This window comes from Zophobas morio, unplaced genomic scaffold (genome assembly GCF_036711695.1).
Source record: "Zophobas morio isolate AGI-343-1 ecotype UQ-CSIRO unplaced genomic scaffold, CSIRO_AGI_Zmor_V1 ptg000213l, whole genome shotgun sequence".
Taxonomy (NCBI): domain Eukaryota; kingdom Metazoa; phylum Arthropoda; class Insecta; order Coleoptera; family Tenebrionidae; genus Zophobas; species Zophobas morio.
Window position 1 is genome coordinate 250,111 of NW_026972317.1, and position 19,871 is coordinate 269,981.

General features: G+C 33.7%; 4 protein-coding genes and 1 long non-coding RNA gene across 5 annotated transcripts; 3 read left to right on the forward strand and 2 right to left on the reverse strand.

The window, feature by feature from the left end:
• The first annotated feature begins 23 nt into the window (after positions 1–23).
• LOC135146158 (uncharacterized) lies at positions 24–674 on the forward strand. Its single transcript, XR_010283721.1, has 3 exons — positions 24–190; positions 457–551; positions 610–674. It is a non-coding gene; the product is annotated as an uncharacterized LOC135146158 (long non-coding RNA).
• A 4,403-nt stretch (positions 675–5,077) lies between these two features.
• On the forward strand, positions 5,078–7,064 carry LOC135146151 (S-adenosylmethionine decarboxylase proenzyme-like). The gene is made up of 10 exons (XM_064078309.1): positions 5,078–5,161; positions 5,241–5,455; positions 5,503–5,600; positions 5,658–5,716; positions 5,827–5,932; positions 5,978–6,116; positions 6,169–6,248; positions 6,423–6,524; positions 6,578–6,769; positions 6,826–7,064. The coding sequence occupies exons 2-10, from the start codon at positions 5,368–5,370 to the stop codon at positions 7,006–7,008; spliced, it is 1,047 nt and encodes a 348-aa protein (XP_063934379.1). The 5' UTR covers positions 5,078–5,161; positions 5,241–5,367; the 3' UTR covers positions 7,009–7,064.
• A 2,312-nt stretch (positions 7,065–9,376) lies between these two features.
• LOC135146121 (pre-mRNA 3' end processing protein WDR33-like) lies at positions 9,377–12,011 on the forward strand. Its single transcript, XM_064078262.1, has 16 exons — positions 9,377–9,394; positions 9,451–9,514; positions 9,621–9,692; positions 9,767–9,871; positions 9,927–10,022; positions 10,079–10,230; positions 10,285–10,382; positions 10,438–10,558; positions 10,633–10,679; positions 10,735–10,839; positions 10,904–11,003; positions 11,059–11,099; positions 11,153–11,237; positions 11,293–11,372; positions 11,421–11,732; positions 11,782–12,011. The coding sequence occupies exons 3-16, from the start codon at positions 9,633–9,635 to the stop codon at positions 11,949–11,951; spliced, it is 1,572 nt and encodes a 523-aa protein (XP_063934332.1). The 5' UTR covers positions 9,377–9,394; positions 9,451–9,514; positions 9,621–9,632; the 3' UTR covers positions 11,952–12,011.
• Positions 12,012–12,020: 9 nt separating this feature from the next.
• On the reverse strand, positions 12,021–13,704 carry LOC135146103 (uncharacterized). The gene is made up of 8 exons (XM_064078246.1): positions 13,689–13,704; positions 13,519–13,632; positions 13,384–13,461; positions 13,233–13,310; positions 12,694–13,179; positions 12,500–12,634; positions 12,300–12,444; positions 12,021–12,247 (listed from the first exon to the last, which is right to left on the reverse strand). The coding sequence occupies exons 1-8, from the start codon at positions 13,702–13,704 to the stop codon at positions 12,118–12,120; spliced, it is 1,182 nt and encodes a 393-aa protein (XP_063934316.1). The 3' UTR covers positions 12,021–12,117.
• A 4,957-nt stretch (positions 13,705–18,661) lies between these two features.
• Positions 18,662–19,871, reverse strand: LOC135146117 (uncharacterized). The gene is made up of 6 exons (XM_064078259.1): positions 19,816–19,871; positions 19,646–19,762; positions 19,502–19,563; positions 19,323–19,406; positions 19,025–19,107; positions 18,662–18,720 (listed from the first exon to the last, which is right to left on the reverse strand). The coding sequence occupies exons 2-6, from the start codon at positions 19,739–19,741 to the stop codon at positions 18,683–18,685; spliced, it is 363 nt and encodes a 120-aa protein (XP_063934329.1). The 5' UTR covers positions 19,742–19,762; positions 19,816–19,871; the 3' UTR covers positions 18,662–18,682.

The window sequence follows — 19,871 nt, forward strand, 5'->3', positions numbered from 1 at the left end:
TTGCGTACCTTTTAGACTAATAGTAAAACCTGGGCCTGTATCATTTTATAGATAAAAGTCATGGGCTCTAAGTTAGTGGTTAAAATATTAAAGAACTATCTTAGCCATAGCAGGGAAGCCGAAGCACAAAGGTTTCAAGATGGAATTAACCATAGAAAGCAGACAATGAAACGAAAAAACATTATGAATAGTGAGTTTTAGTTGAAAATTATTTTAAAACTTTTAACATTTTTAGCTTAGACATATATTTTATTAAAATACTTTGTTGAGATATATCAGATTCATACATACTGTTCTTTGTTACAACCTTTTTATATATATTAGTTGAGTATGTTTTTCAGTTGGCTAACACTGCAGATTATTATGTTTTTACGTTATAAAGAATTGTTTATTTGCATTTATATAATCGACTTTTACTCTTTTTTTTTTATTTACTTATTTTTTACTTTATAATAGGAGAAGATCCCAAGTCTAAGTGCTTAAAAAAAAACCGACAAAAAAAAACCGGTTTAGCGGAAAACCCTCGCTTGGATTATAAACTTGTGAAAAAGGTTTTTTATTTTCTATTTACGTACTTAAAAAAAAAAAATTACTGTATATTTCATACAGATTTTGGAATATCAGTTGTGTACCAAAAACAAATAACTTAATTAATAAAGGTTTTGAGTGGTATACTAATCCATTTGCTGAGAGATTATTGTACCTAATTAGGGAGTTATTTGTGCTAGAGATATTTAGCATTTTTTTGCTGAAGACTGAGGAAAAAGTTACACCAAGAAAAGGTAACAAATCTGTTTGAAATAAATAATCTTGCCTTCTTGTGTGGGGCAAGTTAAACTTTAGCCGTTTTCCTAGGTTGTAAAAAATATTACAAGAATATGTTTGAACTGCAAAATATATTATACTATATGGTAATAGTTGTAGGTCGCGTTTTATCCGTATATTTGTGGTAATAGGAACATATTAATATAGTTTTTTTTTTTGATAAAAGAAGTATAGGAATCACCGCAACGTTTTGTAGTGACAGGCTCGATTCTACTGAATTATTACCTGCAACCCCTTTTTATTGGTGGGAATGGACTTCACTTACGATCAGTTCTTTTCTTCCAAATACGGCCCTTATTATATCTTATAATTACTTTACTCCTTTAAAAAGGAATTTATTTGGGCGTTTTCTTTACTCAAAAAAATATATATTTCTGAGGTAATGCTCTATTTAGGATATAATTATTTGGGACATTAGTTTGCCCAACTTAGATAATTTAGATAATGTATAACCTTATCGAAACCTCTAGGTGTTAGTCATTGCTTGTTTTGACTGGTTTGGGTTGTTAACTTTTTATATTGAAATTTCTAGAATATTAAAGGTTTAAATTTCATAGTGCTGATAAAGCAAAATTGTTTGCTTAGCTCGCTACTCTATGTTAAATATCTACATTCCAGCTAAAGACGTTAATTATTTTTTGTTGATAGCTACTGCGGACAGTTATACCTTAAATTTTAAAATAATTAAAAACTTAAAAAAATTCTTTTTTTATCCCGAAAAGACATAGAACTTCTTTGCGTCGCATTTAAGTAAATAAAAATAAGTATCCGATGTTATAAGGTTTTTTTACTTCTTCTGTATTTGTCTAACGCATTTCTTAACATTACGAGGCTGGCATAACCTCGCCAAGGCACAAAAAAAATAATTTAAAATTGCTTTTAACGTTATCTAAAATACGATCAGTCACTACTTTTTGCGTTGTTGTTTTGTACCATGATATACCGTTCTCCCATGGTGCAAAGTTTATAACTGCCTTCAAAAGTTAGTAATAATTTATGACTCACCGCGAAAATTGAAAAGTATTAAATTTGGACAATAATGAAGCTTTTTAAATTAATTTATAAGTTTGAATGCCTTTATACATTCTTTTTCTATATTAAACCCGATTCAAAATCTTCGTAGTCTACAGAAACGGAAGTTTTGACTTTTTGTTATTGAATGGCGTGTCCTGGTGGCCCATCGTGTTAACAACTTCGAATACACGAGCTCTCAAACAGGTTTTGAGTCGTCCACGGGTATATGTAAAATTATCTTAAAATGTGTTCTTCATGGTCATTTAAAAACTTCTAACTTAGCTTTTAAGAGTTCGCCACCCCACTAATTGTAAGTGAGTTCGTCTGCTAAAAGGCGGCTAGCGTGCCCAGCTATCCAGTCGTAGAGGGCGATGGTGCATCATTTTTTAAGGTCGTGTTCAGCAAGTCACTCTGTAGTTTGCGGTGAAGTGTTCCATTTTACACACGGCTCTTTTGTGAAAAGGCAAAGCAGTTTATATTGTCGCACTTGGAGCCGATAAACTGTAAACCCAGGCAGGAGGTGCTTACCTCGTAATCGGCCGAATGGCCAGGACGAAGCCTTTGCTCATTGCGCTACGAAAGTTTGCTGCGCTATTGAGGATACAGCATCTGGGTCGCTACTTTGACCGCCGCCACGTAATTTACGTGTGGACGCCCTGTAAGGACCCTCAGGTGTTTTACCTGAGAACATCACGGAATTTCAATGCCTTTAAAGTTAAGGTGTCGGCAGCGCATGGCGTATCTTAGTTATAAGAAGCACCTTGCTCTTTGCGGCGTTAACGGAGAGGCCTCATTGACGACACCAGCTAGCAAGCGCGTCGAGATGAATTGTAGGCGCTAACATAGTAAAACGGGAAATTTTGACGATGAATAATTCATCGTATCATCGGCATAAATGGCGACCCGCGTTATAGGGTGGACTGGCAAAAGAATAACGTCACTTGTACAGAGCGTAAATAGCAGCGGTGATAGAATAGAGCTTTGCGGAAACTCAGCTGTGGGCAGCGAAACGACGACAGTGCAGCGCCAATTCGCACGTTGAATTCGGCCATATAAGTGGGACTTGAGAACAACAAATTAGAATACAAAAAATCCCATTTTTAACTGTAGGGTAAATAAAATATAACTAATACTTACAAGACCCAATTATGAAAAATACACCTTTGTTAGTAACCTAGTAAAGGCCTATTATCATTAATGGTGTTTCTCCTAGTGTTGATTTGGGTGAAAAAGACGTTGAACTTTCGAGATTTCGTCAAGATGATAGCACACAAAGTAGATTTGAGCTTGCGATTGAAACAATCCCGTATATATATATCATTTTATTTTTTTAAGCTTTTAAGTCTTCACGTAAACCTAAGTAATAATTAATCATATCGATATGACTTACCAAATATACTGCATATCTAAAAGGCACGGCAATATTAAAAATTAGATTTTTATAAAAATTTAAAAAACTATATTTATATAAATTTAAGTAAAACAAGTTGCATGAAAATTCCTTAAGCATCGTTTGCAAAAATTGAGGGGAAAAAATAGTAGTCTCTTATAAGAAAAAATGGGATATGTCGGAACAGCCAAACCAACGTCAAACTTACATTTTTTACAATTATACTGTTTTATTAATATATATATATAATATTTATTTTCATAAATAACTTCAATATTTTTTTTAACGAATATTGCTTTCATTAAATTGGCCCATGGAATGGTTCAAAAGTCAATTAACATTTTCTCTAAAATCTCGTAGTAAGTTGTTAAGAACATATTCTTCTAGTTCAAAATACGGCTTTCTACTCAAGTATAACCCAACGTTCGGTTGATCAGAGATCTCATAGCCTAATGACATAATAAAAGGAGACAGCGGCCTCTTTTTTAAGCGTGCTGGGGACTTATAGGTGGACTTTTATAGAGTATTTGTGAATTAATCCAGTCGGGATCTGGTTCTTGGAATAAGACGGAGGCGATCTTAGTAACTTGCACTAGCGGGGCTGTCTAAATTCGAGTGTTTTTTTTCTATATCGCCAGCTTAGAGCAAACAATCGTGCTGCTTAATTTCTCAAATTGTAGCAGGAAAAGTTATATTAACTAAAGCCGTTAAATAATCTGGCTTTTGAAAATAGAAGTTAACAAATAATTTTAATTTCTCTTTGCGCTTTAACCGCTATCCTAAGGCAGAAACGAATGAGAGCGATGCTAGTTCGACTAAAAGTACGATAAAAACTCTGCCAGAGCAACTTGCAGTTTGCGTCGAAGTGAAAATTGCTTTACCGTAAGGCTAAATGATAATCAGCTATAAAAACCAAATTTAAACATTTTTTAACTCAAAAAAAATGTCAGTGTTTTTTTTCTTAAAGGTAGTATCTTATACATAGGCTATAAGTAGCGTAAAATAATTTTTTTTACGCAATAACAAATGAACAAATTAATTTTAATACTTACATATATATTACACAGTAAATAGGCTACTCTTTTAAGGCGCAAGAGGAGTAAAGTCTTTCTATATTTTTCTTAACACGCAAAGATGCAGACTAAAAAATTACTCAATACAAGTTTAAAAAACTTAAAACTTCCAGTACAGATGTTATAAAAGGAGGACAACAGTTTTAAGATATAAATCTATTATTTTTCAGTAAGAAAAATTTGAAAAAACCATCAACCACTCTATACCGCACCCACAATACTCAATTAAAATTACTTTTAAATTGCACTTCCAAACGGGTCATCATTACACAATTTATATATGTCTTAATAAGTATTGGCAACTCATTAAAAAAATAATGTGCAGCAAACTACACATTTTAATTATTACACAAGAAGAGGAACCGGTATTTAAAACCTTAACCAAGCCAGCATGAAGCAGAAGTCGATATAGGAATTGGGGAACATGTAACTTATTAAATCATACTTACTGTCTTTAAAAAGATAAGAGGGTTTTTCTTTATTTATTCAAACAATTAAAAGAAAATACGGAACCACAAAAAAAGACTACCGCAAGCTGGGCACTTTGCAAAAGATATTTATGGCTTTTAACTTTAGCAGGCCTCAGCAAGACAACGTCATATAATTAATTTGTTAACCGTCATAGAAATTACTACCAAATTAGAGTGAAGGCGATAAATTTTCGTCGACGGCCGTGCAACATGACCATGCGACGGGCGGCTGCTATAACTGTACGCATTACTCTTTTTGCACCTGGTCTCTTTCTGGTTCCTCAGGCTTCTTGGTTTTTTTTTGCTAAGGTGTTTTTGTTTTTCCAGCTTTGCTCGGATTTAACTTCTTCACCTAAATCATCACTACCACTACCCTTTTCACTTGTAGGGTAATTAATAAGTTTTGAGTATTTACACTTTTAATTGATTGGTAGGGGGCTCTTCTCCCCTCCAAACTTTGTACTTTAGTTTATATTATATGGCTTTGCACTTTATGGTTGGAAGAAGAACTTCTTTGGTTGTGGTTATTAAAAAGGAAAAATATAAATAACATCGCTTGAAGCAGCCAAGAAAAGGGGGAATCTCTACATTAAAGATGGGCGTTACTAATCCCCTACTCCATGACTCTGAAATTAAGTTCAATGAACCTATTTTTCTTTCAGCTGAAATTGACTTTTTCGAAGGTAGCAATCTCTTCTTATTACGTCATAATTTTCCTTATTATCTGTAGGGACTGAAAAGTTATTAGAAATCTGGTTTGAAAAGGGTACATACTCTGTCTCCTTGAGATCTGTTTCTTATGAAAAAGTAAAAACATTACTGGATCTGGTGAATTATATATTTTTACCGTTAAAATGGTGTTGACAATTTAATTTTTTAATTAAGGTGAATTGCACAATTTTAAGTAAAACCAGTAATAATAGTTTTGACGCGTATGTATTAAGGTTTTTTTACTTACCTTGTTTTTATATCTTTATATTCTTTTTCAACAGTTCTACACATTTTCAGAGTACATATCATTAAAGATATTTATTCTTATTATTTTTTGACTCAGTGAAAGTTCTTTATTTATTTATGACGAAAAATTAATTTTGAAAACTTGCGGTACGACGTCTTTGCTTTCCTCTGTTCCTTTTATTTTAGACCTCGCTTGTAACCAAGTAAGAAATTTACTTTAGTTGTTATTCCGTTTATGACATGTTTAGTGCGCTCTCCGCGTTGGCGATGTATTTTATTCTCATAAACAATTTCTGAGACCTGAAAGTCAACCCTTTCCTCACAACAGTTTTACTAGTGAAGTCAAGTTTCTGGATAAGTTTTTTAGGGGCGCTTCGTATGCTTTAGGTTTTTATATATTTATATATATACACGTTTCGTACCTTTTAAGTACTATTAGGGCGTTTGGATGGAGATCTTTGGTATCTCTATATAGTAAACAAGCTTAGAATTCCTGCGGCACCTAAGATTCACTTGCCGGTTTTATTTTTTTATTTTAAGAATTTTAAAAACTTTACACATATTTATATTTTGTTACATTTTATATTATATCTGAAAGCTTGTTAAAATAATTTAATTTTAAAATCCATTGCTATATGTATATTTGCATATATCATGGCACTCCATTATTTTTTTTCTTATTGTCATATATAGCACACCGACCAAACGCTGGAGATTATGATGAACGATTTGTCCTCCGCGTGCGCTTCAAAATTCTTTCGGCAAGCGAACACGCCTGCTACTTTGATGACGGAGGTTCTTGCATTGCACGTGTACTATGCCACTGCGCGGCACATAATCTCTCGTAGACTTCCGGCATCTCCCGTCTATTTGGTGATGCGGTGGTTGATGCCTTCGCCTTTGATCCCTGCGGCTACTCCTGCAACGGGCTACTTGGAAATCACTACTTTACTATTCACGCGACTCCTCAAAGCGGCTCCTCGTATGCAAGTTTCGAAACTAATTATCCTTTTGGAAACTACACTGAAATTGTTAATCAGGTAAAAGAAAGGTTATTTATTTTTGTACCGGGCTAACTTTTTTTGTTTTTTTGTAGGTGTTGCAGATTTTTCAGCCGCAGCGTTGCAGTATTTCTCTTTTTTTGAATTCCTTCGAGTGCGGCTCATCTTGTGAGGATTTTATCGTTCACGGCTACGAGAGGCTCCACAAACAACTTCTCTACTTCGAAACTTACAATCTCTGTTTTGCTCAGTTTCACAAAACAGCACCTTCAGAGTAGCACTGCTTTATGGGGACTTGTACAGAAAAGCATCTTAATCTTAGTATCACGTTCTTCTGCCGCTTTATATGTTTTCATAATGATAGTTTGTTTAATAAAGTCACTGCTTTTTATTTTTTTTTTTTTATCTTTAGTACAATAACTTTCGTAATCTAGCACCATTACTAGAATAGTTTTTGTCTCCTATTGGTTTTGAAAAGCTTTGCTAATAGCATTGTACTCTATTTAACAGGATCTTTGATAGAGAAATAGTTATAAAAAAGACCATAAAGAGTATTTGTTAGAAAGAGCTTCTTTTTACGTCAGCGAGATATTGATTGCGAAACGAGCAGTAGGCTGAAAATTTCTGAACTTAAATTCTGGTTGTTTTGAAAGCATAATCACTATAGTTCTAAAGTTCGTATATTGACCCATAAGTCATAGTTGTCTGCCTGTGAAGCATCGAAGGATCTTATAAGAAGTGTTATTAGCTTTCGACTCCAGGTTTTAAACTTGGAGGTTAAAAATGCTGTACAAAGAGCTAATTTCGCCCCTCAGTGTGTATTATATGACTGTCGCCCTGAAATTTAGGAAATCACTGGTCTAAACTGATAACCGAAATGGTCCTCATGCGTTGTTTGTAATGTTTTGCAACACTCTGATCACCAATGAGCTAAATAAGTTTAAAGGCAACGTTGCTTCTTTTTTTTTTTTTAAGTAAACCTTAAATAGCTATCTTTGAAGTCTATAAAAATTTATTTATAAATAAGTACAGACCTTAAAATAAAATGGATAGAAAGGCGTAATATTGTCCGTAAGAATAGAAAGTTTGCTTATTTAGTTACTGTGAAGATTAAATTTTTATATATTGTTTTTATTAATGGAGGTGAAAATATTTCTAATATTCTACAACAGGGATATATTGATATCCTTTTGCCAAATTCTATTTTAAGAGTTTTTTGGATAATATTAAGGGAATCAATATGGATTTTTTTAATTGATCCCTTTTCTTTAAGTTTGTTTTTTTAATAGTAGTAGTTATGTTACTATCTTTGTGGCTCAGCGTGTTTTCCAAGTTTACTTGGTTTCTTCAACAATAAATAATTTTTTTGTTCTTTAACCGAGAAGTACGCAATGTACCTCGGTTAAATGTTTGTGAAAGAAAAATTAGTTTACTGTTGCTGGAGTGGAGCAGTAACATAAGTAAAAAGTTTTTCTTGTTTTCATATTGTTAGCTCTGTGCATTGTCAGTTAGATGAGCTCTAGTGATAGGTTCGGAAGTTGGATTTTAAGTTGCGTGTACATAATATATAAGTATTATAAATTTGTTAATAATATCCGCGCGCGTAAGCGACGTATAAAATCGCTTGAGATTTTGATCTGTCAGGTTTAGTGCAAGTATTCTCTTCCTTTATTGTTTATGATTTAAACGCTAAAGTAAAATTCGCAAAATTACTGAGGAAGCGACCTTCAGAATTAACAATTTGGAAAATTATAAATTCGCTCTAGAGTAAATTCTTAGGTATTGCTAAAAAAAAATATTTTTTTAAATACTTTACATCGCGACTTTTTTTTTAACATAGACTTATAAAATAGAATTCTACTATCGTTATTTTAATAACTCCATCTACGCGAATTTTGAGCCAGTTTTTAGTTTTAAATAGCTCCTCTTTTAAATATGTAATTTATATTTATACAACATCATAGAGAGCTTTCGTAGCTCAGAAGTAGTTAAGCTATTTAAAATACAACACTTCATATTGGAGATTATTGAAATAGTTATAGTAATAAAGAAGTGATCGTATTTCGGTTCTAACAAAACTTCAAATTTCTTAGGGCGCCCTTCTGCGGGCTATAAATTTTGTTTTAAAATAGTTGTAACTAATCATTTACCCTTGAACCTTATTAAAATCAGTATTTAATTTCTATCTCGTTGAACTTGGTAAATATTAGCTTACTGTAACTAAATAGTGTTCGCAATTAAGGGTTTTTACGATTTTTAAGTGTTCTTAAAACCCTGTTATGTTGTGTTTTAAAAAAAAAAGTAAGCTACGGTCTATTTTTCCAACAAACTAGACATCTACTCAAACTGGTTTTCCTAATCTTCAATAATAAAGGCATTACTTTGTAAACTTTCTGCCAGGTCAAAATAGCTTAGAAATCACGACTGAGTCCACCATCTGCTAGGAGTTGTGCTCGATAAGCCATAATTTGGGGGTTTCTGTTCTCGGGTATACGGATACTGTTTTTGTTTACCTCAAACTTTTAGAAAGGCGAAAGGTAACAAAGGGTTTAGGCTGTAGAAAAACTTATTACTAACCTTAATGGAAGTTACATTGTGCTTGTAGACTCTTTGACTGTTAATTTTATTATGGAGTTTGAACCATACCAAACCACCTTCAGTGACGTAAATAAATTACAACAGCCTTTTCCCTATCAGCCAAGCATCTTTGACGGTAAAAGGTTAAGAAAACGCGTTCAACGAAAGACTGTGGACTATTTTGGCAGTGTGCTGCGATATATTGAAGTACACTTTTGAAGAATTACTATTAATAATTTGTAAATGAAAAATTAAGATTTAAAAACTTATTTAGTTTTATGTGTATAATACTTACTTAACAAAACTGTTTTAGTCTCGCCCATGGATGAAAAATCCACGTAAGGAGTCGTGTCGTTTGGCTGCCCACTTTAATTATTATCTTCAGGCAAGCCAACTTTAATAAGACTCTCTAAGGAGACTAATTACTATAAATTTGTTATTTTTTAAAATTATTTTTAGCTCCTTCCACCTGCAGCTTATCCTTCGACTCCTGCTAATGCCATTTGCACGAAGTACGTTCATACCTCTTTAAATAAAAATAGGCACCCTATTAATGTTTGTAAGGTTACTGCGTCTTTTCCTTTATTCTGTTTGCCTTGCTGTAAGACATTGTTTGAAGTACATGCCAGATGGGAAAAGACTTATTACAGGATTATCTAGCGGCGAATTTACTTTGTGGAATGCTTTAACCTTCAATTTCGAAACAATTTTACAGGTTAATTACTTACTTTACATAAAAAATAAACGATGTTCTAGATCTATTCCGGTTAGGCCCACGATCAAGCTGTCAGGACTATGATTTGGAGCCATGACAGTAAATGGATGCTCACTGCTGACGATTCAGGCTGTATTAAATACTGGCAGTCAAATATGAATAACGTTAAAGAGTTTCAGGCGCACGAATGTCCGCTTCGAGAGGCGGCGTAAGCTATCTAACGTGGTATCGATCTTGCACCACTTTTTAGGTTATTTTACAGATTTTCGCCTACTGACGTAAAGTTTGTGACTGGCGCTGACGACAAAAAAGTTAAAATTTTTGATTTTAAAACGTGCCAAGAGGAACGGATCTTGGAAGGTAGATGAACTTGGTTATTTTTACAACACTCCAATATGCTGTTTGCACAACGAAGGACACAGGTCGGAGATCCGTTGTGTAGACTGGCATCCAAAAATGGGACTAGTAGTTTCTGGCGGAAAAGACAAGTTAGTTAAATTGTGGGAGCCGCGCTCTGGTCAAGTAGTGCACACCATGTAGGTTTTTTTTTTTTTTTTCAAAAAAAAATAATGAAGCGAATGGTCACGTGTACTTACACTTCATCAAAAAGAAAAGATCATAAAAACTATGTTATGAAAGTCAAGTTTAACCAAAATGGTACACGTTGATATGCACAAAGCCCTTCAATCTTCTTTCTTATGCCGGTTTGTAGGAAACTGGTTCATCACTGCCTGCAGAGATCTGCTGATCCATATGTACGACGTGCGGATGAACAAGGAAGTTCAAGTATTCAGCGGCCACGAAAAAAGAATCACGAGTTAGTTGTCCTCGCGTTTCGCTTTTCTGGCTGTAGCTAAACTTTGCCTTTGAGCTCATCGCAGCCATCGCGTGGCATCCCGTTCTGGAAAAGTTGTTTGTTAGCGGCGCGGAGAAGGGCGACACTCCCGGCGAATTCGGGGCCATCAAGTACTGGTTGGTCGGGTAATTTTATGTTAATATTTCTTTTGGTTGCTCTTATTTTTTTTGACTTGTTTAGAAAAGAAACAGAAGCAGGTGGAATCCAAAAGGCACACGAAGGTTGAAGTGAATCTCGAACCCCTTTTGATGCCCCATTATAAATCCTTGCTAAGGTCATGTGTTTTGCATTGACTGGCACCCCCTCGGCCACATTCTCTGTTCAGGCTCCAATGACCACGCCACCAAGTTTTGGACAAGGTATAACCGTAAGCCTAGCAAACTGCTGTCGATCTTTAGTTTCTCTCTCGTATAGAAATCGACCGGGCGACGCAATGCGTGACAAGTACAACCTGGACATTGGCGAGGAAGACGTCCTGGAAACAGTGGAGAATGGTATTTGCTGCGGAGGGCCGCTGCTGTAGTGACTAACGCCCCGTAAAGACTCGAGCTTTAGCGTGCCGGGACTAGAGGGTGCTGCAGCTGTCCAGCACACGTGGCTGAAGAACGGCAACCGATTCGGCGCGCATGACAAAAGAACCGTGCCCGCTGCCAGCGTCAAAGACCGCATGGCAGAGCCCGCCCATGGAGCAGTCAACCGCGCGTTCTTCATATCCGGAGAGCCACGTGGAGACCCTTTTATGCAGCCGCCAGTCCATGCCCATGCTTTTTACCCTCCCAACCACATGGGCGGCATTGAACATGCGCTGTCCCTTCCGCCTTACGCCCCCGTCTTTCCCTCTTCTCTCGAATTTAGTACGTGTTCTTTTTTCTTTTAAACTTCTACTTAACTGTGTACCCCCAGATGCCCGCCCGCATGGCTATCCTCAACACTTTTACGCCGCTAATGCCCTAAATAACCAACCCGTATATGGGGGGAGTGGCCACGCACTGGGAGTATACAGGCCACTCACCGCAGATCCAATGCGACCAAGGCCCTCTCCACGCCCTCGCAGGCCGGGAGCTCCACAGTGAGCTCAAGTTCATTAAAAAAAAAAAAAAAAAAAAAAAAAAGATTTACTTTTATTCATAAAAAAACAACACGATAAAGTTCCTCTTCGATTGAGCTTGCGAAAGTACTACTCGTAAGCGGGCCCGGCGAGGCGGTGACTGGCACGTGTCAAAGCCTTTCTCCCAGAAATTATTGCTTAGGTGTGACCTCGTGGAGAGCAGCGGAAGTAGTCGTCTGTGAGAGAGAAACCAGCGACTGAATGGCCTCCTCCATCTGCGTCGGCTGCTTATTTAGTAAAGTGTACGAAATCCTGTTTTCCCTGCATAAAGGTAAAAGCGCCGGATAATACGCAAAGAGGAGAATACACGCACTTATTGTCGCTGGCGATGTTTTGCGCCAGTAACGGTCCGTCGACTGTTGCTTGCTTTTTCTTATAGGAGCGCTTCTTTCTGGCCTCTGGAACGCTCTTATTCACATTCGCATTGGCCAGTGGCGGCAGAGCTGTTTTCTTACTGGCTGTAAGGAGTTTTAATGAGTATGTCAAGCAGCTGAAAGTAATAAAAAAAAATACATGTGACGAGATCGAGCAAAGCGCCGACCATTGCGCTGTCAGAGTCGTGACCGGAATCGCCCGCCTCCTGTTTGGTGGTCTTCTCCTTCAGTTGGTTGCTGGCTTCCGACGACGCTTTACGGGCTCCACTTAACTCTGAAAATTATTCAGTTGCTACAAAATAAATCAAACGATAAAAATAAAAATAAAAAAACTTTTTTCTGGCAACGGTGACGAAGCCGATTCCTTCTGCACTGCATCAAGCGAGGAGGAGCTGCGATGGCCGTGACCTTTTTTTTTTGAGGCAGAGCCCATTTCTAGAGAAGACCGGGAAGGACTGAGGACATCGCCGCTGAAATCCGTTAGCGGTCCTTTCGTAGCTTCTTTGTCTTTTTTGGATTTTTTGGATTTTTTCTTTTTTTCTTTAAACTTTTTGTGTTTGTTACTAAGGAGCACTGAAACGCCTTCCTCCTCATGGCCTTCATCGGTGGATTTAAGCTTCTTATTACTTTGATCGACCTCTTCTGGAGTGGCATCCGCCACTACGGATCTCTTTGAAATTCCTGAGGGGGAAGGGCGATCCAAAGTAATAGTGCCAGCTTCAACCCCAACCGCAGAGCGCGGGATATCACTTTTCGGTTCAGCAGTACAACTGTTTCCGTTAAGCTGAATGGTGTGATTTTCGGTGCCGATTGGGGTCTCTATTGCAGGAAAAAAGATTATCTACAACAGGGGGGAAATAAAAAAAAATTACCCGAAGAAAAGTTATCTTTTTTCTCTCGAGTTATTTCCTTTTCTAATAATAAAGAGTTTTTTTCAGGAATAGGAGATTCTATAATAAAGTTTGCAAAGAATAAAAAATATTTTAAACAAATTTCTTAAGTTAATAGCTGAAATCCCAGTACTTTGGAGTATAGAGCACGTGGATGGGTTTTTGTTACCGTTAACACTGAAAGGCGTACTGCACAAAAGGTTTCTCCATTCTTTATAAAAAAAATTAAGATGTGGTTTTTATAAAAAAATTTTGAAGTAAAACAAACCTCTTATAAGTGCATTGTGAACGAAACATTCTTCGAAAGGAATAATATAAGAATTCCAATAGTTGATAGGAGAAAATCTTTCATATGTATAAAACCTATCAGAAGTCTTACAAACTAAATTTTAGTAATACAAATACATGTACCCTCTATTTGAATTGCTTTGTGTCAACGTGAATAACAAATCATTATCGGAAATGCACCGGCTAATCGTATAACGAGGAAGAAGATCACCATTGGTGGGGTGCCGAACACCAATAACGTCGAGAGCACTATATACCATACACTGATTTAAGAAGTATAGATAATAGTACGGAAAGTAACCCATCTTCGGGATAAAGTTCAGAATGCACAGAAACAATTTCATTCACCAAATCCGCGATGGTCAATTCGGAATCTATTAATACGCAAAATTTTCTCAGGCCTGTGTAAACCAATATCTTCCAATTCATCAATATTTACTTACAATAAACAACCTATAATGAAGATGAAAGTGTTCATATAACAATTGAGCTGGAATATTTAGTGAGTTGTGAATAAGTCACGTGCTACCCACGCTCTATCATCAAGATGATCACGTGCGTTTAAATTGTTTATTTCGGGGTTTTCTAATTGCAAGGCTTCACTTCCCTTTGGCCCTTTTTTTTCGTTTTTGAACTAGGTAAAAGTCTATTTAGTGTAGCTTATTACATGAATCTTGAATAATTTATATGATAATTAAATATAGTCAAGTTTTTTAAAGCCAACATAAGAAAGACCCTTGGATATATATTATACCTACAGCTTGTGAAAGCCTAGCCGTATAGGGACGCACCCTTATGAGTCATACAATTGTCATACTGTACTTGAAAAATTTTGCTTGCTACAATAGGGGTGGCCAACTGTTTACTTTAACCTGAAGTCTTTAGTTATTAGTATTATCGTTTCCTTTTTAACAAAGTGTGATAATGTTTTTATTATATTGTAGCAACTATATTTTCTTCTTAGTTTGATAGTATTCAGCGTAGATTTTTTGATAAGCATATATTGTTATAGCGTTTTGTAAGTTAAGTTTTATTTAATAAAAATTATTTCCCGACTACCCTAAAAGAACGTAATATTATTAATACATATTTATGACACAGCGATGCTAACTTCGGGGGTTGATAGTTTTTTTTAACAATTTAAGCTTTACAATAGATATAATAATAATAAAGCTTATGCTTTTGCAAAACCTGAGGAAGATCTTTAACTTCGTTTTATCTGTTTTTGTTCTTTATATACATTTTCTTTATTAACGCAAAACTAAAAGATGAGTTATTATTACTTATTCTTAGAGGACATTAGTTTGTTATAATTATTCATATATAACCAAACTTTCATTCTTGTACTTCCGTTGGAAAGGAGGTATAACATATGTTAAACCGGGCTATTTCATTTGGACGGCCGTGCATTTACATTGGAAATTTTTTTAAAAAATTAACTAAATATAAGCACTTTAGCGCTTCTTAATTGGAGGTTAACAGTAAATTAAATTTTTATTTGTTTCCAAAAAGTTATAAACGATAATATATTTCACTTTAAATATTACTCCACTATTTCTTTAAGTACCAATTTACGCTGAATCTTATAAAAAATGAAACAGTTTTTTTGCTGCAGTAATGTCCACGATCTAGAGACTGTTTTAATTTATAAAGTTTTTTAACAAAGTAGTAAAAAATGATATTTAAGAAAAAGGGAGGAAACATCTACAATATAAACAACGATTCCAGAACTTTTTTAGGAGGTTGGAAAGTTTCATATAATTACCCTTGTTAAAACAAGACTATGTATACCCTTGTGTTAAGTCTTATCCTCAACTGTATTTGTTTCTATAATAGAAACATAATTACAGCTTATTGTTTCTCTTTTTTTTATGAAAAAAAGTTACATATAATACGATAGAAAATTTTTTTTAGATTGTTATAGTAAAAAGACACAAATTTACCTTTAAAGGCTCTCTATCAAAGTCAAGAAGTCTGAGCCCTATTAATATTATTTACCAAATTTCTTTGAAGATCGCGGGTTCTTCATCGGCAAACAAGTATAAGCACGCAGTTGGGAGGTGATTTCGGCTTACAAAATGAACATATAAAACCCGTTATAATTTTCTAAGAAAATAGTATTCATTGAGTTGGGCCAAACTAGAGACATTCATGAGAATAGTTAAAAACTTCAGCGCTAAACAACCTTAAAAATTCCGGGTCACCTTATTCAAATTCTTCGATTTACCCAAAAACCCAAACAAAACATCTAACCACCGACAAATACAAAACAGAGCCACCAGCCAAAGTTTCGCTGCTATCTTACTCTAAAACTAAGTTAAACCCAAAATGAAAGTTTAACGCTTTCATCCACCTCATAGCCTACCAACCACTACGCCTTTAGACCTCATAAGCAAAGAAGCTGTAACTCCGAATGGTACACGCCAAAGCACAAAAAGTAAAGCCAAGACGTGCGTTTTAACTCTGGAGTGCCAACTTCGTTATACTCCATGGGAAACGCCACTACTGAAGTTTAAGCAGACTACCGCAGTGGAGCTAGAAGGAGATAGGATTGTTCAAGCGTGGCACATGTTCGAATAGGACCAATATATACTAAGATTTGCTTGTCTTAAAAATGTTGGACACATGAAGAACACGGAAAAATTTGTACAAAAATTTTACTAATAATCGTGGGCGACTGAGAGATAATGAAAATATTTGATCTACATAGAGTAAGTTATAGCTATTAAAGCCCTTCTTAATAACTTTATTTACTGCAGCTTCTCACTTTTACAAGTAACGGAGAGGTTCATTTAACTAGTTAGGCTTCTTAACGCTCTCGTTTGTTAAATAAATTATTAGAAAACACGGCTACCTTTACTTTAATAATACTAATATTAACAAAAAACGTTCTAAAATTGAGTAAGGCTTTAGCATGCCAATTTTTAAGACAGGTTCCTTTACTGTTAGTTCTTTAATATATATGACAATATGTAATCGGCTTTCTTATTAATAAGGCTGCAATAGTACTATAAAGCTTCTTTTCGGGAACAAAACTATGATTAACGTGCTTTTTTTAAGTCCGTCATTAAATATTAACCAGAGTTAAATGGCAAAATTAACATCTGTTATTAATAGTAAGTGCAAATCTACACTGTAAAATTTGTTAAAGCATTAACATCAAAGTCTAAAGCTAAATCTAAGTTAGCTATCAGTCTCGCCCTTTATCGGCTGTTCCTCCCATACTACTTAGTATTTAAGTCTTTAAAAACCTTTTGTTGCAATGCGGCAGGCGTAACATTACAAGAATTTCTCATACAAAGCGGCTGAGATGTTTATACCTAAACGATACACAAACAGCATAAAGCGCGGAGGGACCGCGCAGTGTTACGTGAGGAAATCAGTAACTTTGCAGGCAGTGGAGTGCACTCTCAAAAAAAAATAAAGAAAAAAAGAAGTTAATGAAGCATCTCTATGAAAAAGTAAATCCCTGTTACCTAGGAACACTTGATCAGCATATACCTATTGTAGTCTTAATTTGGCGCTTGACGTAAAACATAAATGGCCTAGCGTAGATACTGAAGTTTTGAAGGACCTTTCTAAATCTTTCTCCACGAATACCAAACGAAATTTTTATTAAATAAATACAATAACTAGCTAGAGAAAGAGACAAAGTTTTTATTTGTAAAGCGCAGTTAAAAAAAAAGAAATTAATTAATTACATCTACGTATTATTAGTCATAAAAGGGTTAATAACGCTATTTTTAATATCAAGTACTGGAGATTACCCCGCCATGTTTCGTGCTTTGCTGTTTTTGGGACATAAAAAAACGCTCTGCATTACAATTATATATTCGCACATTTCTGGAAATCTTTAAAAAATAAGCTTATTGCTAACTACTACTACCTACATCAAGTTATTGATTGCACTAAACATTTTTTTTGAACTATTTTGTTGATAAGTAAAAGTATCTATCTACAAAATACTTTACAGCGGTATGATGAATAAATTTTAATCTCAGTGGCTTCGCAAAGCGAATAGCTTAACACTCCCAACGCGCTTAACTAACCTATCTTTTAAAAAAAATGAATTTAACTAAAACTGAAGCTTCTAATAAATATTAAATTTAAAGTCGTTCTTTCTTCTTCAATGAGTGTATTCTTTCTATAAATTTTAAAATTGGAATAAAATCTAATGCTTCACAGAGTAATACTCTTAAGAAATTTATTTAAATAAGTACATCAACGTGAACAAGAGGCAGCCTATTATGAATGTAATAGATTTTAGTAATTATATAGTAGTACAATTCTACTGTACTTGTATCCAAAAATCGAAAAAAATTGATTAAATTATTATGAAATTTATATAAATTGAAGTTAAGTACTTAAAAAAATCGCTTAATAATTACTAATTAAAACAAATAAATACCACGATATGTAAATCTTTTTAATAAAAATTTTAATACAACTTTTACTTTAAGCTTTTCTTTATTTTTAGGTTAGTTATCTTTTTGAAAAAGAATTATAAAAATGTAGTAAATATTACTAGTAACGCACTTTTTTATATTATTCCTAACTCATAATTTTCTAAATTATTAAATGATAACTACAAAGTCTTTTAATATAATTTTTATTATACTTTTACTTTCTTTTTTTTTAATAGTAATAAAGTTTACTATTATATTTATTAAACTAAATTATTTGAAAAATCTTTAAAAACTACAACAAAAACTTTTACTTTGAATTTTTATTATTATTTTTTTAACTATGCTTAACTTTGATTTGAAAATTAAACATAATTGGAAGGTAAAGCATGCTATTAATTTTTTCTAATTTTTAATTAAATATAAAGCCTCTCAAAATTGATTCACATATAATTTATTTTTTACTTTGCCTAATTTTCTCTGAAAGGTAAAAAAAGTTAGTAGTAAAAATTACTATTTAATTGATTAATTAATAAAATTTTATTATAACTTTTACTTGAAATTGTTATTATCAGTTTTTACTTCGCTTAGCTTTCTTGAAATTTTAAAAAAAATTAGTAGCTAAATTAATTAGAGTTTTTGATAAATTTTTATATTAATAATAACAATAACCGGCGATGATTGCAGCGATGATGTACTGATCTCTTTTTTTGCGCACGCCGATGCGTTGGACGAGGCGGTTTATTCCTGGAACATTTTCTTTACATGAAATATAAACTCTTAAAAAAATTTAAAATTTAGAATAAAAAAAATTCAGTTTATTTTCCAATTTTATTATAAATAAGGTGAGTTATAAAAAAAATTATAATTATAGTAAATAATATGTATTTGTAAATTATTTTTTATATGAAGAAATTGATTTAAAAATATTAGTTTCTCATAACTGTAACATAATTATAATCTAACAAATTTCTATTATTATTTGGTTAACCTTAATTACGTTTAAATATTTCACTAATTGAAAATTTAAAAAAAAGTTTTTTTTTAAATTTTCTAATTTCAAGAATAATAAAGATTTGTTACCTGTGATTTTCCTCAATGAAGACTGATTAGATTGAAGACGCTCGCTTTCGCCCAGCAACTGCCCGTATAAACTAGAAGCAGCGCTTGAAAGTAAACAATTATAAAAAAAAGGATATATAACATTCAAGATTTTAAAAATTTTAAAATTATTTGCTACAAAAACAATGAAATGAGATTAACTAATTGCATAAAATTTATTAATTATGTTAAAAAATTATTTTTTTATTAATAAAATCTTTAACTTTTAAAAAATTCTACAGAAATAGATAACATATTTTTATAAGACATCTGCAAGTACTTTAAGTTTTCTTCTGCTTCTTTTTGTATATCAATCACTCGCGCATTTTCAATAGAGTAGTACTCGACAGGGTTTTTATACTCACTTGAAAGAGAAAACATTATATATTAAAGCTAGCTGCTGTTATTCTTGAAATTAAGTGTGTATAAAAATAGACAAATAAAATTCTCTAAGAAAACCTAATTTCTCTACGGGCATCACCTACAAGAAAATTTCTTGTTTTTTGATTGCTAACGGCAGTCTTATAATTATGTAAAGTTAGTTTTTTTTTAGTCACTTAAAGAAGACTCATATTACTGTAAAACTATAGGAATAAAAATTACTCGTGTAGTTTGAAATTCACGCGAAAGAGAAAGTAAATGTTCTTGGTGACGCCGTAACTGTGCGCTTTTCACAGAAGCCGGCGAACTTTCGGACATTAGTACAAGAAGTTCCTTTAGCTAAAAAAAAAAGTTTTCGCCGAGAAAATTAAATTAACTGGGGCAAGATTTACAATGCCTGTAGTAGTAAATCTTGTATTTCTTTTTCGTAAACTTCATAAAGTTTTTC

Bases quoted from the DNA above. Each gene is read 5' to 3' on its own strand.
- LOC135146151 (XM_064078309.1), top strand. From the start codon at position 5,368: ATGGGCGTTACTAATCCCCTACTCCATGACTCTGAAATTAAGTTCAAT. The intron at 5,601-5,657 runs GTGAATTATATA...TTTTTAATTAAG, and splicing joins TAAAAACATTACTGGATCTG to GTGAATTGCACAATTTTAAG. The intron at 6,770-6,825 runs GTAAAAGAAAGG...GTTTTTTTGTAG, and splicing joins ACACTGAAATTGTTAATCAG to GTGTTGCAGATTTTTCAGCC.
- LOC135146103 (XM_064078246.1), bottom strand. The intron at 13,180-13,232 runs GTAATTTTTTTT...TTCCTGCAATAG, and splicing joins AAAAGATAACTTTTCTTCGG to AGACCCCAATCGGCACCGAA. The intron at 12,635-12,693 runs GTTTTTTTATTT...AATAATTTTCAG, and splicing joins GTCACCGTTGCCAGAAAAAA to AGTTAAGTGGAGCCCGTAAA.
- LOC135146121 (XM_064078262.1), top strand. From the start codon at position 9,633: ATGAAAAATCCACGTAAGGAGTCGTGTCGTTTGGCTGCCCACTTTAAT. The intron at 10,680-10,734 runs GTACACGTTGAT...GCCGGTTTGTAG, and splicing joins AGTCAAGTTTAACCAAAATG to GAAACTGGTTCATCACTGCC. The intron at 11,238-11,292 runs GTATAACCGTAA...TCTCTCGTATAG, and splicing joins GCCACCAAGTTTTGGACAAG to AAATCGACCGGGCGACGCAA.
- LOC135146117 (XM_064078259.1), bottom strand. From the start codon at position 19,741: ATGTCCGAAAGTTCGCCGGCTTCTGTGAAAAGCGCACAGTTACGGCGT. The intron at 19,564-19,645 runs GTAATTTTTATT...CATAATTATAAG, and splicing joins GTGAATTTCAAACTACACGA to ACTGCCGTTAGCAATCAAAA. The intron at 19,407-19,501 runs GTTTTCTTAGAG...TTCTCTTTCAAG, and splicing joins GATGCCCGTAGAGAAATTAG to TGAGTATAAAAACCCTGTCG.